At 49.6% G+C, this 16,816-nt stretch overlaps 1 protein-coding gene across 1 annotated transcript in view; it reads right to left on the bottom strand.

The window, feature by feature from the left end:
• fhod3a (formin homology 2 domain containing 3a) overlaps positions 1-16,816 on the bottom strand; it is a 103,340-nt gene that overhangs the window by 49,798 nt on the left and 36,726 nt on the right. The window contains exons 11-12 of the mRNA XM_084311988.1: positions 13,393-13,604; positions 995-1,348 (exon numbers count right to left, since the gene is read on the bottom strand). Coding sequence (XP_084168114.1) covers positions 995-1,348; positions 13,393-13,604 — 566 coding nt within the window. The remainder of the gene's footprint in view (positions 1-994; positions 1,349-13,392; positions 13,605-16,816) is intronic.

The following is a 16,816-nucleotide window of genomic DNA, read 5'->3' as shown; positions in this document are numbered from 1 at the left end:
CTGCACGTTTACGTTTACTACTTTTATTGTCTTTTATACCTATTCTTACGTCTGCAATTTATGCATTGTTTTTATTCTGTCAACTGTGTGCTGGTTTTATGCCCATGTTAATTTTATACTAATTGCTGTGGGGCACTTTGGGCTGCGGTCCATGTGTGAAAAGTGCTATATAGATAAGAGTTATTCATATTTATTATTATTATATTGTAAAAAAAAATTATGTATTGAAATGTTTGTAAAGTCTCGACGACATTGAAAATGAGGGTGACTTCAATTGTCCTTTCAAGAATAAATAAAGGTTTAAATTGAATCTTATTATTATTATTATTATTATTATTATTATTATTATTATTATTATTATTATTATTATTATTATTATTATTAAAATCTCACCATCCCCAAAGCCTGCTCGGTTTTTGGCCACAACGCCTTCCGCTTTGCTGCTGCATCTGACTGGAACACCTTACAAAACACCCTTAAACTCACTGCCCTCACATCACTCACTGCTTTTAAACAAAATCTGCAACAGATCATAACCGACTGTTGCACCTGCTGACTGCCTCCCAATCGCACGCATAGCCCTCAGACTCTTCTCTCCTCCCCCTGAGCCCCCTCACTTACCACCCTCCTTCTCCCCCTTTCTTCTCTCTCTCTCCCTCTGGTTCTCACTCTCCCTTTCTCTTTGTCCCTCTCTCTCTTTCCTCCTCTTTGTATTGTACCCATTCTGCAATCTGTTAATAAAGTTTTCAATCAATCAATCAATCTCTCTCCCTTATTTATTGTAATTTTCCGTGTATATACTATTGCTACTGTAATTTTTTTTAATTTACTTGTATGCATGTACACAACCTTGTTTTTGTTCCTCAAAAGTCCTTTGCTTTTTGGTCAGGCTGCTTTTGTATATAAGAATTTGTTCTTACTTGCTTGCCTGGGTAAATAAAGGTTAAATAAATATTTTTTTTTAAACGACTTTGCGTTGTATTTGAACACTCACCATTCTCAGCACTGCCCCTCTCCTCTCTCTCCAGGGTGCTGCTGGCAGAGGAGATGCTGGAGGCCGAGCAGTTGTCCTTCTCGTTCACCTCCTCATTCTGCCGCTCCTTGTCGCTCAGGATCCCGCTGTCCTCCTCCGCCTCCTCTCTCTCTTTCTCCGGCCGCGCCTCCTCTTCCCGCGCCTCCTCTTCTGTTGCCTCCGCTTCCACCGCCTGCGTCTCTCCTTCCTCCTCCTCCTCTTTCTGCTTTGTCTTCTCCTTCTCCTCCTCTTTCGGTTCCACCTCCTCTTCCTCCGCAGCCTGTTGTATCTCTTTCTCCTCCGGCTCTAGACTGGCACCGGAGTCCTCGGTCTCTCCTGTCACATGGAGGTGAGATAGTAACGCATGGGAACTGTAATTGTAACTGAGGGGTACAATTCCCTGACTGTATTGTTAGATATGGTAATATTAAACCACTACCTCTTGTACTTTAACTTCTGGCCATCCAGTACATGATATAAATATGATGAACACTTTCCCACCTGATGAAACGAAGTCCACACAAATGTACAAATCGAATATTTAATATAGCAAAAGGTATATACAACGTTCACTTGTTTACACTTATGATTTGAAATGCACTTGTATGGCAAATGAGTATTCGTAGGTAAATCAACATTGAATGTCCAATCTCTGGTTACGCAGGGAGTAAGTATACAACCCGTTTCTTTAGGAAACTATAGCGATGGTACTTAAATGATTATAGCTGGATACACTAAGGGGGGGGGGGGGTCCCGCTGGTTGTAAGACAGTAGGAGGGGGGGTTAGAGAAGCCGTTGGCGGTATCCCATCTGGCCGACGATTTCTTGGGAGAATTCAAAGTCTTGAACACGGTGCCCACAGAACCTCGGTCCGCAGACGAATACAGCTGGACCCTCTGGTGGACGGTAGCTGCCGGTCCACGACGGAGAGACGTGAGGCGACCTCACTGGTGTAGAGCGCCGTCTCACCTGGAGTCCTCTCCGGGGGGTAGTTCCAACACTCCACAGTGTTGGCCGTTATCCATGGAATAATCAAAGCACCCAAAGCATAATCCAAGCCGTGGAAGGCTCGCCGTCGTCCGGGTAGAGTAATCCTATATACAGGTCCACTCGCCCTGGCCCGGAGCTCCTCGGATGCAAGCACCACTAGTGGTCTGCCCAGCCTGGTTAAGACTCCAGATAACGTCAGGAACGATGGGGGTACTGATAACTTTATAACTCTAACCGAACGATGCACCATACATAAATAGACTATTATTAGCTTAATAGAATACGTCCAACTCGACGGTATAGTGCCAAACTATGACTATTCAACTATTAATCCACACGATATCTCAATGCCTATTCTGAGGCCAAGTAGGCCTTACTGCACCACACGTGCGTCGTGGGTGAGGCTTCGCGTCTGTTACTCGGTTGGAGGGTAAAGAACTTTACTTTACTTGCGCCATATATATATGCGCTGTGAACAAATAGTACCATTCGTATTTCGCCAGACGTATTCCTACGCTGGTACCGGGCTTGCCACGACATGTTGGGCGGCACGATTGAACTTGAACCTAGGGGTATGGCTGCCGGCGCCAGGTTCTCGTCCAATGGTAGAATGAAACTATTATGGGCTGTTTAGTAGACTAAAGGGATATTCAGTGCATATTGTACAAGGAATATACAGGGGATATCAAACGATATACAAATACTATTTAAATATATATATATAAATAAATATATATATTCGGTTTAATCTGATCCTTCACAACAGCCGCCCCCTAATTAGTCCCACCTAATTAGCTAAGCAGAGACAGATTAACCGCACTGTCTACCACTCAAGGTCCGCTGTAAGGGTCAGTCAACTCACAAAGTCATGGGGTCATGGTCATCATCGATAGTATCTGGGAGTCTGGGCAGTTCTATTAGCCTCGCCACGGGTCGTGTGTATGTGCGCCCTTGGACGAGTACTTCAGCTGCTCGGACCTTGCCATCGGCACCGGTGATCACTTTGCTTACGCGGCCAGCCGGCCACATAGCTCTGGGTAGGGACTGGTCGATAATCATGACGACTGTTCCTTCTGTCAAATTGTCTCTCTCTTTTACCCACTTCTGGCGGGTCTGTAGAGACGGTAGGTAGTGGAGTAGGAAGCTGCTCCAAAACTTGTCAGCTAGTACTTGACTGTACCTCCACATTCTTCGGCCGTTCGCTTCTTCAGGCCTGTACATTGTCTGGGGTAGCGCGGGGTCCAGCCGCACCATTAAGAGTGTGTTGGGGGTGACTGGGTCAACATCTGCTACATCACTGGAGACGTAACCGAGGGGCTTTGAGTTCAATACTCCCTTGATCTCCGTGAGGACTGTCATTAGGACTTCCTCTGCCACAGTCTGGGCCCCAAGCACGGCGTACAGGGCTGTCTTTATAGAACGTACTTCTCATTCCCAGGTTCCGCCGAAGTGAGGTGCGTTCGGGGGATTAAACTGGAAGTCAATCTGGGATGGAGCTAGGTGGGTCTTAAGTTCTGGGCCCATAGCTTGGAAGCTCTCTCTCAGCTCTCTTTCTCCGCCTTTGAAGTTTGTCCCGTGATCAGACAACAATGTAGACGGTTTTCCTTTCTGTGATGTGAATCTTCGGAAGGCCATAAGGAATGAGTCTGTGCTCATGGTCGGAAGGAGCTCGATATGTATCGCTCTGGTGGTCATGCATTTGAATACAATACCCCACCGCTTCTCGGTTCCTCTTCCTCTCTTTATATACAACGGGCCAAAACAGTCCATGCCTGTGGAGTGGAATGGCTTGTCGCCGAGTCGGAGGCGACAGGGAGGTATGTCAGCCATCCGTGGTATGCTGGGCTGCGCGCGCCACTTACGGCAGTCTAGACAGGTTCGCTGGAAGCGCCGCACTGCTTCTCTCCCTTGCAGTATCCAATAACGACGTCTGATCTCCGCGAAGACTCTCTCTGCTCCTGCGTGGTGTACATCCTCGTCGTATTTCTTTATGATCAGCTCTGTGACCTTGTGTCGGCTGTTCAAGACTATCGGGTACTTAATGTCATCCGGTAGATCGGGGGCTCTCCGCAGGCGACCACCCACTCTGATGAGGTTATGGGCGTCACTCTCGGGTGCCAGGTGGAGCAGTCTGCTGTCTGATGGGACGGGCTTTCCTCCCTGTAGACAGTCTAGCTCATCGGGGAACGAGTCTCTCTGGGCTCGTTGTAGTAGAAGAAGTTCTGCTTCTTCGTAGTCAGCTGCTGACATGTCAGTGGTGGACTGAATCTCTGGGTGGTGCCACAGGAATGTCCTCTGCTGCGCACTCTCTAGGGTAATGCAGTCATCTATGTTGGGGTCTGTGGAGGCGACTGTGCTCAGTCCACAGAACATAGGTTTCTTGTTCTCAGCCTCCTCGTTACTTGCTTCCCGTGGGGTGGGCGTAGGCCACTCTTGTTCCGGGAGCTTGAGGAATTCTGGTCCGTCACTGTAGATGTTGCGACGGGTGAGGTCATCCAGAGGCATTCCCCGGGTGATGACGTCAGCTGGGTTGTGTTTGGTGTCCACATACCGCCAGCTCGCTGCTTCTGTTAACTCTTGAATCTCGGTGACTCTGACTCCCACGAAGACTTTGTATCTGCATGAATCAGACTTGATCCATGTGAGTACTGTCGTGGAATCTGACCACAAGATTGTTCTGTGCACCGGAATGGTGAGTTCACGTTGGATTAACGTGGCTAGATGCGCTCCTGCTAGGGCTGCGCAGAGCTCTAGACGCGGGATAGATTGTTGCTTTCGTGGGGCTATTCTTGAGCGGGCCAGGATGAAAGCAGTGTGTATCTTTCCTCCCTTCTCTTGGGCACGCAAGTAGGCCACCGATCCATAGGCTACTTCGGAGGCGTCGCTGAAGACGTGTAGATCAATCTCGCATGTCTCTGGCCTCACTGTGGATGGGAAGTAGCTGCGGCGTATATTGACGCCTGGGAGTGAGCGGAGTTCCGTCTCCCACTCTCTCCATGTTGAGGCAAGGTGTGCGGGTATTGGGTCGTCCCAGCCCTGGTCCTTGTCCCATAGTGCTCGTACAATCATCTTTGCCCTGGTGGTGTAAGGTAGAATACATCCCAACGGGTCATATTGTCTGGCGAGTGTTCTGTACACACTCCGTCTGGTGGTCGGTGTAGCCGTCGACCTTCCCTGCTCTGTCAGGGGTTTGTGTCTATAGTGGAGCGAGTCTGTTTTGAAGCGCCAGACTAGTCCTAGTGTCATTTCTTGGGCTTCTCCTGGGATGGTCGCCATCCAGGTCTCGCTGCTGGCAGCCTTGTCCGCGGGGGAGAGGCTGCGCAATACGTGCGGGTCACTGCTGGCCCACTGCCTGAGATCAAAGCCGCCTTTGATCAGGGAGGCGCGTAGCTTAATTAGGAGAGCCTCGGCTTCTTCTTGAGTCAAAACGCTTTGTAAACAGTTGTCCACGTAGAAACTGTTTTTCACACTGTGTTGGACCTCTTCATCTGCTGCTGGGTCCTCTGCGACGTGTTTCTGTAGTGCAAATGTAGCACAGCACGGGCTGCATGTGGTTCCGAAGGGGAGTACTTCCCACTGGTAGATGGCTGGGTTCTCATCTCCGATCCTCTCTCTCCATAGGAACCGCAGCAGGGGCTTGTCCTCCTCTACTAGTCTCACCTGCAGGAACATCCCTTTGATATCCCCGCTGATAGCCACCTTGTCCTGGCGGAAGCGCAGTAGCACGCCTAGTAGGGAGGGGCCGAGTGTGGGGCCGGGCAAGAGCTCTTTATTCAGATTTCGGGATCCGATCTGGTTTCTGCAGTTAAACACAATGCGATCCTTGCCGTTGTGATGGACCTTGTGATGCGGCACGTACCATGATTCGGTCGTCTGATCGGCCTCTTTAATGTCAATCTTTGTCACGTGTCCCGCTGTGATTCGCTTCTCAATCTCAGCGCGGTACACACTCTCTTGAGCGGGGTCTTTGGCTAGGCGCCGCTCTGTGTTCAATAGATAGCGCTCCGTGGCGTCTTTCTTTGCGTGAAAGGTGGGCATTCCCTCTCGCCTCAGGAGTGGAGTTGCGTATCTCATCACTCCGCCGACTGTGACTCTCTTTGTCCCTTTCTCGAGTAGGTTGATGGCGTAAATGTCTTCTTTAGAACGAATATCTTTCTTTTCGTTCTTAAAGGGCATTGTCTCTAGTGTCCATAGCCTCTCGACATGCTGCAGGAGAGTGGTGTCTTCTTCCGTCGTTCTGGAGTGGAGGCAGCTAGTGGCTGCTGTTCGGTTGAGAGATTTAGCGAGGGGGCCTTGTAGGGTCCACCCTAGGCGGGTCTCGACTGCTGCAGGACAGCCTCGGGGTCCTGTATGGACCCGGTCAATCGGGACTATGAGTTCTGCATGGTCGGAGCCTATCAGCAGGGTCGGGGTAGCGCCGTCCATGAGCGGGATAGGTAGTTGTCGCAGGTGCACATATTTATCCATCAATTTGGCGATAGGGTAGGTGTACTGCGATAGTCCTATTTCTTGGCTGGTGAAAGCATTTGTAATCTTATACCGTCGCTCTGGCTGCCCGTTTGCTGCGATAGTGAAGGAGACATTCTCGCCCTTTATCGTCTTTAAATCTCTTCTTATTGTCCGAATCGTCATTTCGTTCTTGCTCCCCCGCAGTCCCAGCTGGGCCGCAGCGGACGCGAGCAGAAGGGTCTTCTCTGACCCGTCATCAAGGACGGCGTAAGTGTCCATGACTTTATCTTGGTAGCTCAATGTCACACGGACTACCTTTAAGAGCACTTGGGCGCCGCTGCTGCTGGCGGGGTCAATGTACATGACACTTGCCTTGGTGCCGCTCGATGGTGCAGGTGGAGGCCGTCTTCTGTTACTGTCGTGTAGTATATCTAGATGGGCTCCATCGCACCGACTGCACCTTTTCTTTAGGCGGCATTCGGCTGCCATGTGTGGTCGCGCACATCGGTAACAGCGCCTGTTGGACTTTATCCATTGACTCACTTCTTCTGCATTCATCTTTGTGAATAGGTCACATTGTGACAGCCAGTGTTCTTTCTCACAGTAGGGGCACGCTATCTTCCACTTCTCCTTTCTCGAGGGGGTACTGTGGCTCTTACTGCTCGGTACTGACTCTGATTGGTGCATGACAGTCACCGATCTTCTTCCATCATTTATTCTCCTGGGTCCCTCTCTGGAGCTTGGCGTGCTCCGCCCGAACGTATCCAGTCGTAAGCTGCTGACTTCTCTCGCCAGGAAGTCGGCTAGATCAAGGAGGGATGGTTCAGGGCCGTTGGGATCCCGGTAGTCTCTCTGCCGCCTAAAACGCTCTTGTCTTGCGGGTGACAGCTTCTCCAAAATCCTCTCGACGTTAGAGTTGGCGTATAGCTCATGCATGCCCTTTTCCCGTTGCGCTCCCAGCATCCCTACCAGGGACTGCACTTTGATTGACAGGTCGTCTAATGAGCGATTGTCTGTTGCTGGGGGTAGGCGATCAATATGCCTTATCTCTTGGATTACGTAATCCCATATACGTCCATATCTCTGGTCCAGCGCGGCTAGGGCCGCTGTGTATGGGGTCGAAGAGGTAGCATAGGCCAGCGCTATATTGTGCGCTCGCGGTACTTTCAGGTGCTTCAGTAATATTGCATACTTGTGGCGTTCATCAGCGACATCCACCATCATTGTCTCTAAGCACATCCGGAGCTCCGTGTACTGTGCTCGACTCTCATAGGCGAAGTCTGGAAACGACGGCGTGGCAATGTATGACGCCGTGGATGGCTGATACATCGGCGATCGTTGGGGGAGAGACCTCCTAGGCGAGTCCCCTCTTGCGCCTCGCTGTGGGCTGGTACTGACAGGGTACCATGGCCCGCTGGTCCAGGTGCTATTCCTCGGGGCTGGTCGTGCGTCGTGCTCACCCGTGAATAGAGTCGGGGGTCTGTAGCGCAGCGCCGCGGGGGTATAGCCTGGGCTGTACTGGACCTCCTGGTCCGGTGGAGTACTGTGCTGTCGTCGGGCTTGGTTCTCCTCCTCTCCCTCTTCTTCCTCTATCAGATCTTCCAGATCCTGTAATCGTTTATTTAGCTTCTCCGCAGTGTATGCCGCTCCTTCCTTGTAGCTGGGTCTCGCTTGGACCGGTCTGGGAAGGGGGTCTGCGGGGGGTATAGGCTCGGTCTGTTGGTCAAGTTCAGGGTCGCTTGCTCGGTTAGGAGACGTTGCCCTTGACTGTTGTATCGACGAGTTCCTTGAACCCCTGGCGGAGGGAGAGGGTGTTGCCTTGCGGATCAGCTGCTCCATTAGCTGCGCTTGTAACTTGTCGCGCTCGACTTCGCGCTTGGTGAGATCTGCTTCTCTTTGGGCACCGGCAGCGGCGCGCTGGGCGTCGGCCCGGTCTCTTGCCATATTCTCTTCCGTCTGAAGGCGTCTCATCTCCAGGCGTGTGCGCTCTTCTTCGCTCCGTTGCTGCGCTTGGAGGCGTTCTCTTTCAATAGTAAAATGTTCGCGCTCGCTAAGCGTCTGTGCTTGGAGTCGATTGCGTTCGGTAGAGGCTGTCAGGCTGACGAGGAACGCCTGTTGTAGCATCCTCTCCGCTTCGCTGGGGGAAGGCGGTTGTGGAGGTGAGCCGCTCCTGGGTGAGCCGCTCCTGGGTGTACTCGTTGGGGAGTCCTGGAGCTCTATTTCCTCGGCGCTCTCCTCCTCTTCTTCCGTGCAGAGTTCTCTCTCTGTAGGGTTGTCTTCCTCCCGGGGCTGGTCGGGGACTACTTCTTCGGTAGTGGCGGGGGGTAAAGGCATGTCAGCTCCCTCCTGGTCCCCACCGTGAGCTTGGTCAGTTACATTAGAACCTACTAGGGCCTCTGTGGTCGGGGAAACCTGGTCGTTAAGGTCAGACATAATCTTACTTTCTACTTTTACCGCGTTTACCGTTTGTCGAAGGCTAGGTAGTTGACTGACAGTGTAATCCTCTAAGTACTGAGGTGGCTGTCGTCTGTGCCGCGGGCGTTCTAGGTTAGGAGGACCGTTTCGTGGAGTGTTCATCATAGGCCATTTCAATATTAATAACACTATATTAATATTACACTAGTTACCCTCCGGCTCGAAGGACCAATTGTAACTGAGGGGTACAATTCCCTGACTGTATTGTTAGATATGGTAATATTAAACCACTACCTCTTGTACTTTAACTTCTGGCCATCCAGTACATGATATAAATATGATGAACACTTTCCCACCTGATGAAACGAAGTCCACACAAATGTACAAATCGAATATTTAATATAGCAAAAGGTATATACAACGTTCACTTGTTTACACTTATGATTTGAAATGCACTTGTATGGCAAATGAGTATTCGTAGGTAAATCAACATTGAATGTCCAATCTCTGGTTACGCAGGGAGTAAGTATACAACCCGTTTCTTTAGGAAACTATAGCGATGGTACTTAAATGATTATAGCTGGATACACTAAGGGGGGGGGGGGGTCCCGCTGGTTGTAAGACAGTAGGAGGGGGGGGGTTAGAGAAGCCGCTGGCGGTATCCCATCTGGCCGACGATTTCTTGGGAGAATTCAAAGTCTTGAACACGGTGCCCACAGAACCTCGGTCCGCAGACGAATACAGCTGGACCCTCTGGTGGACGGTAGCTGCCGGTCCACGACGGAGAGACGTGAGGCGACCTCACTGGTGTAGAGCGCCGTCTCACCTGGAGTCCTCTCCGGGGGGTAGTTCCAACACTCCGCAGTGTTGGCCGTTATCCATGGAATAATCAAAGCACCCAAAGCATAATCCAAGCCGTGGCAGGCTCGCCGTCGTCCGGGTAGAGTAATCCAATATACAGGTCCAGTCGCCCTGGCCCGGAGCTCCTCGGATGCAAGCACCACTAGTGGTCTGCCCAGCCTGGTTAAGACTCCAGATAACGTCAGGAACGATGGGGGTACTGATAACTTTATAACTCTAACCGAACGATGCACCATACATAAATAGACTATTATTAGCTTAATAGAATACGTCCAACTCGACGGTATAGTGCCAAACTATGACTATTCAACTATTAATCCACACGATATCTCAATGCCTATTCTGAGGCCAAGTAGGCCTTACTGCACCACACGTGCGTCGTGGGTGAGGCTTCGCGTCTGTTACTCGGTTGGAGGGTAAAGAACTGGACTAAAAGAAAGTTCTACTTTACTTGCGCCATATATATATGCGCTGTGAACAAATAGTACCATTCGTATTTCGCCAGACGTATTCCTACGCTGGTACCGGGCTTGCCACGACATGTTGGGCGGCACGATTGAACTTGAACCTAGGGGTATGGCTGCCGGCGCCAGGTTCTCGTCCAATGGTAGAATGAAACTATTATGGGCTGTTTAGTAGACTAAAGGGATATTCAGTGCATATTGTACAAGGAATATACAGGGGATATCAAACGATATACAAATACTATTTAAATATATATATATAAATAAATATATATATTCGGTTTAATCTGATCCTTCACAACAGTAATGCTGTCAAACAGTGTTGTAGTCGAGTCACTAAATCTCGAGTCCGAGTCGAGTCTCGAGTGCCCAGTGTTCGAGTCGAGTTCAAGTCCGAGTCACCAAAGAAGAGCCCGAGTCGAGTCCGAGTCCCCGTTACCCTAGTCCGAGTCCGAGTCCAAGTCATCAAGGTTGAGTCCACTCAAAGAGCTGACATACAAATAAAATAAAAGGTCTACACATTAAACATAAATGACACAGCGGTTATTCACTTTGTGACACAATAGCCAAACAAATGCACTAACCATCAATATCATATGCCAAATGAGTATGGCCTATTACAAGTCTGAGTCCTCATCTGAGAAGGGAAATATGACTCTTCACTGCAAACCTCTTGAAGACATGCAATAACATACAGTAATACACTGCATTCGACTGTACAGGTCCCATTGTCTAGCCAGTCAGATATTCATTACAGAGATTAATTCCAAGACAATATCAAATACATATAAAACCAACAATCAATCGATCAATCACTGAATCAAACAATCAATCGGTATTCAATAACAGATAATTAAACATAAATGACACGGCGGTCACTGTTTCAAAGGGGGGTTTATTCACTTTGTGACACAATAGCCAAACAAATGCACTAGCCATCAATATCATATGCCAAATGAGTAGGGCCTATTACAAGTCCGAGTCCTCGTCTGCACCTTCAGAGTCCGAATGCAGTCAGTGCTCAAGTCCAAGTCGAGTCACAAGTCCTGAAAATCCATCCACTACTACAACACTGGCTGTCAAACAGCGACCTCGAGGCAAAAGAGCCCTGCTTGGTTTTGCACCTTGTTTACATTATTTTCTTTGGGTTGGAGAGTTTGGGTTGGAGTTTGGTAACTTATTATAGTGTGAATTCCTCCAGACCTCTCTTGGCAGAACCTGAGGTGTGACCTCCCCCCCCCCCCCCCCTATCCCCACTCAACTCCAACCCACACATCACACCAAAGACATAGAATGTAAACAAAGTGTAATACCAAGCCAGGCTCTCTTGCCCCAGTGGTCACGGTTCGACGGCATTACAGATTCCACCTTTGAACATTACTGTAGATACGTCAATGAACACGCTTCCTGCATAATATCATGATCATAGTTAAAACATCTTGTACTGCATAAAGGGAGAAGAAACAGATCCAGCCACACAAAACACACACACGCACGCACGCACGCACACACACACACACACACACACACACACACACACACACACACACACACACACACACACACACACACACACACACACACACACACACACACACACACACACACACACACACACACACACACACACACACACACACACACACACACACACACACACACACACACACACGCACACAAACTATTGTGTGCTTTCTTTCCTCCCCTTACACTGGTTTTAGTTATTTCTCTCAAACAGACGTCACACATAAAACTCCCATAATTCCTTGTGTAAATCAGTTGACAAGCCAGTAACAGAGATGCTGTTTTTACACTGTGACGTGGCTCGCATTGACTTCAGAGGGACTCCTGTTGAGCTTGCATGTGTGTGTGTGTGTGTGTGTGTGTGTGTGTGTGTGTGTGTGTGTGTGTACAGTATGTGTGTGTGTTGTTGAGACCCAGGTATATCAGCACACAGCCACATACCCACACACACACACACACACACACACACACACACACACACACACACACACACACACACACACACACACACACACACACACACACACACACTAACGTAAACAATGTGTCAGGTACACAACGCCGGGTTGTCCAGGACCAGGCTATGATCAGGAAATGAGGAATTAAGTTCCTGTTTACGTCAAAACATACGGACACGCAGACACGCACACACGGACGCACAGTGTGCCGCCCATGCAGGCGATGCAGGCCAGGTTAGAATAACAGGTTCAGTTCTGCCGGGCCTCATACACACTGGTCCGTTTCAGCTGCGCCACCTCCGCTCGTGGCCACGCATCACTCAGCCCCAAGACACCACTTGTGTTCTCCTCTTACACAAGATGTTTTGGCGTCATGCTTTCAAAAAGGTCTTTCAAAATAACCCATTTGACCCTTTCACCCATATCCTGTCTCCACCGCCCCACCCCCACCCACCCGCTTGACACTCTCCTCTCTCCCTCTCCCTCCCTCCCTCCCTCTCTCTCTCTCTCTCTCTCTCTCTCTCTCTCTCTCTCTCTCTCTCTCTCTCTCTCTCTCTCTCTCTCTCTCTCTCTATATATATATATATAGTATAGGTCAGTGAATTCCACGACCACAACACCAGAGGGAGTTCCACAAATCATGTTAAACCCAGATTCGGCTCAAACAAGGGACTGAACACGTTTCACAATTATGCCACATCAATGTGGAAGGCCCTACCCACAGCCGTAAAAAAATTTGAATCCCTACCCACCTTCAAAACCGCTCTCAAAGAGCACCTACGGGAGACTGCAATTCAAAACTGGCCCCGTAAATGTCCGAACCCCCCCCTCCCACGCACCCTAATGTACAGTTTCCTCCCCCTCGTATGTATATATTTTTCTGTTAGGATCTCTGTTTAACAGTACTGTATATTTCCCTTAACAATTGTGTGTATTGAGCTGTACTGTACTGTACCCATTCTGCAATCGGTTAATAAAGTTTTCAATCAATCAACATGCAATACAACATACAGTAATACACTGCATTGGACCGTACAGGTCCCATTGTCTAGCCAGTCAGGTATTCATTACAGAGATTAATTCCAAAACAATATCAACCAACAATCAATCGATCAATCAATCACTGAATCAATCAATCAATCAATCAATCAATCAATCGGTATTCAATAACACAGATAATTGAAAACGCTACAGCCTCTGTGTTCTCAGGCTAACATACCGGAGGGCGTGTAGGGGGTGACGGGGGTCTCGGTCCCGAGGTCTGCATCCACTTCCTCCTGGGAGGTGAACGAGGACGGCGTGCTGCTGCGTGAGGATGACGGCCAGGCCTCGGAGGGTTCAAAGGTCAGGCTGAGGTCGGGGCGAGTCCTTGACACCCGCACGTGATCCCTCTCGTACTCCTCTGCCGCCTGGCGCTCCACGCTCTTATACCTGGGAAGAGAGGGATGAAGAGTGGAGGGAGGGAGGGAGGGAGGGAGGGAGGGAGGGAGGGAGGGAGGGAGGGAGGGAGGGGGCAGGAGGGAGAGCGGGGAGGTGAGAGAGAGGGGGGGGAGCAGGAAGGAGAATGGGAAGGAGATGGATGGGGAGGGAGGGAGGGAGCAGGAGGGAGAAGGGGAAGGAGAGAAAGAGGGCGAGGGAGGGGGGGGAGCAGGAGGGAGAGGGGGAAGGGAGAGAGAGGGGGAGGGAGGGAGGGGGCAGGAGGGAGAGGGGGAAGGAGAGAGAGAGGGGGGAGCAGGAGGGAGAAGGGGAAGGAGAGATGGGGGGGGGAGGGAGGGAGGGAGGGAGGGGGCAGGAGGGAGAGGGGGAAGGAGAGAGAGAGGGGGGAGCAGGAGGGAGAAGGGGAAGGAGAGAGGGGGGGGGGGCAGGAGGGAGAGGGGGAAGGAGAGAGAGAGGGGGGAGGAGAGGGAGAAGGGGAAGGAGAGATGGGGGGGGGCAGCCGGCAAGAGGGAGAGTGGGATGGGAGGAGATGGGGAGATTAAGAGAGTTAAATAATGAGCCGGTAAGAGTGAGGGACATATGAGAGAGTAAGGGAGGGAGAGAAAGACAGAGAAGAGGAGAGGAGGGGAAAGAGAGATAGATAGAGAAGAGGAGAGGAGGGGAAAGAGAGATAGATAGAGAAGAGGAGAGGAGGAGAAAGAGAGATAGACAGAGATAGAGAAAGGCAGAGAAGAGGAGAGGGGGGGAAGAGAGATAGACAGAGATAGAGAAAGGCAGAGAAAAGGAGAGGGGGGGAAGAGAGATAGACAGAGATAGAGAAAGGCAGAGAAGAGGAGAGGGGGGAAGAGAGATAGACAGAGATAGAGAAAGGCAGAGAAGAGGAGAGGGGGGAAGAGAGATAGACAGAGATAGAGAAAGGCAGAGAAGAGGAGAGGGGGGAAGAGAGATAGACAGAGATAGAGAAGGCAGAGAAAAGGAGAGGGGGGGAAGAGAGATAGACAGAGATAGAGAAAGGCAGAGAAGAGGAGAGGGGGGAAGAGAGATAGACAGAGATAGAGAAAGGCAGAGAAGAGGAGAGGGGGGAAGAGAGATAGACAGAGATAGAGAAAGGCAGAGAAGAGGAGAGGGGGAAGAGAGATAGACAGAGATAGAGAAAGGCAGAGAAGAGGAGAGGGGGGGAAGAGAGATAGACAGAGATAGAGAAAGGCAGAGAAGAGGAGAGGGGGGAAGAGAGATAGACAGAGATAGAGGAAAGGGCAGGCAGAGATCAATCAGTGGCTCTGACCAAAGGGACCTCTGCTCAGAGGAATTGGCAACGGAAGATAGTCATTCGGTGGAGCCGGATGTCATAACCCTTTCACTACCACACTACAGAAGGTTAACCCTTTCACTTACCACACTACAGAAGGTTAACCGTCTGTAGTGTGGTAGTGAGAAGGGTTAACCTTCTTTAGTGTGGTTATGAAAGGGTTAACCCTTTGTCGTGTGACAGTGAAAGGGTTAACCTTCTGTATTGTCGCGGCGAAAGGGTTAACCATTTGGTAGTGTGGTAGTGAAAGGGATAATGACACTTGAGTGGCAGCCTTGACTGGCATTGTCTGACGCCCACCATTCCTCAACCTGTGTAGTCCTCTGTAAAGCCGGGGAGCTGGAGCGTGTGTAGTAGCTTGGGCGCTATTTCTGAGGCCTGACAATTACGTACAGAGCTGGCTGTGGGCTCCCTCTGTTAGGCCTTTCACACCGACCGTGCCGGAGCCGGTTCCCGAACGTAATCTCGAACCGGCCGGCGCGTTCACACCGGGAATAATTGATTCGGAACATGAAAAATCTGTGCTCAGTGTTTTCTTAGAGGGCCGAACTAAAGCCTCCATCATGTTCCGAACCAATTATTCCGCTGTGAACGCGTCGGTCGGTTCGGAGATTACGTTCGGTGTGAAAGGCCTATGTATGGAGCAACTCTTCTACAAATACACAAGCGACCCAGAGCGGGGTTCCACGTTTAAAACCACCAATACCAAACACACTGCCAAACAATCCACTGCCCATAACCCACATCATGCTAGATAAACTCATCTCCCCTCACTTTCAGCCACACCCCCTTTTGTACCCCTCTCCAAAAACACATTCTACATCTGCTCCCCTGCGTCCCTCTCTGGCTGAGTGTCGAGCAATCACAGGCTGTCCAGATACGCAAACAAAAGGAGAGAGAGAGAGAGAGAAAAGAGAGAGAGAGATAGAGTGGCAGGAGGAAAAAAGAGACGGGAGAGAGAGAGAGAAAGAGAAAGAGACAGGAGAGATAGAGAGAGAGCGCGAAAGAGAGAGGAGACAGGAGAGGAAGAGAGAGCATACTGTAGATAGATAGATAGATAGATAGATAGATAGATAGATAGATAGATAGATAGATAGATAGATAGATAGATAGATAGATAGATAAATAGATAGATAGATAGATAGATGAAAGAAAGAAAGAAAGAAAGAAAGAAAGAAAGAAAGAAAGAAAGAAAGAAAGAAAGAAAGAAAGAAAGAAAGAAAGAAAGAAGAAAGATAGAACGAAAGCAAAGAAAGAAAAGAAAGAAAGAAAGAAAGAAAGAAGAAGAAAGAAAGAGATAAAAGGAGAGGGGGTGGACAGGAGAGAAAGAGAGAGAAACAGACAAAGAGAAAGAGAGAGGGAGAGAGAGAGAGTTGGGAAGGAGGAAATAGAATGTAGTTTTATAGAGAGGCTGAACACTAGAAGTCAATCAAAGTAAACCTGTTCAAGATGTCCTCCTCTTCCACCTTCTCTCCTTTCTCCTCTTCCTCACCACCACCAATCCTCACTGGCACTGACTTCTCTCTCTTTAACTCTCTCTCTCTCTCTCTCTCTCTCTCTCTCTCTCTCTCTCTCTCTCTCTCTCTCTCTCTCTCTCTCTCTGGCATGTGAGGTGCTTCTGTTCAGACTTCATTAAACCACTTCAGAAGTCTGAAGGAAACTTGATACTAGAGATAGAGAAAGAGAGAGTTAGAGTTAGAGAGAGAGAGAGAGAGAGAGAAGAGAGAGAGAAGAGGAGAGAGAGAGAGAGAAAGAGAGAGAAGAGATAGAGAAAGAGAAAGAGAGATATAGAAAGAGAGATAGAGAAGAGAGAGAGAGAAGAGAGAGATAGAGAAGAGAGAGAGAAGAGATAGATTAGAGAGAATAGAGAGAGAGAGAGAGAAGAGAGAGAGAAGAG

This window comes from Notolepis coatsorum (assembly GCF_963971535.1).
Source record: "Notolepis coatsorum genome assembly, chromosome: 4".
In the NCBI taxonomy this organism is placed as follows: Eukaryota; Metazoa; Chordata; class Actinopteri; order Aulopiformes; family Paralepididae; genus Notolepis; species Notolepis coatsorum.
This window is presented reverse-complemented; position numbering and strand designations above follow the sequence as displayed.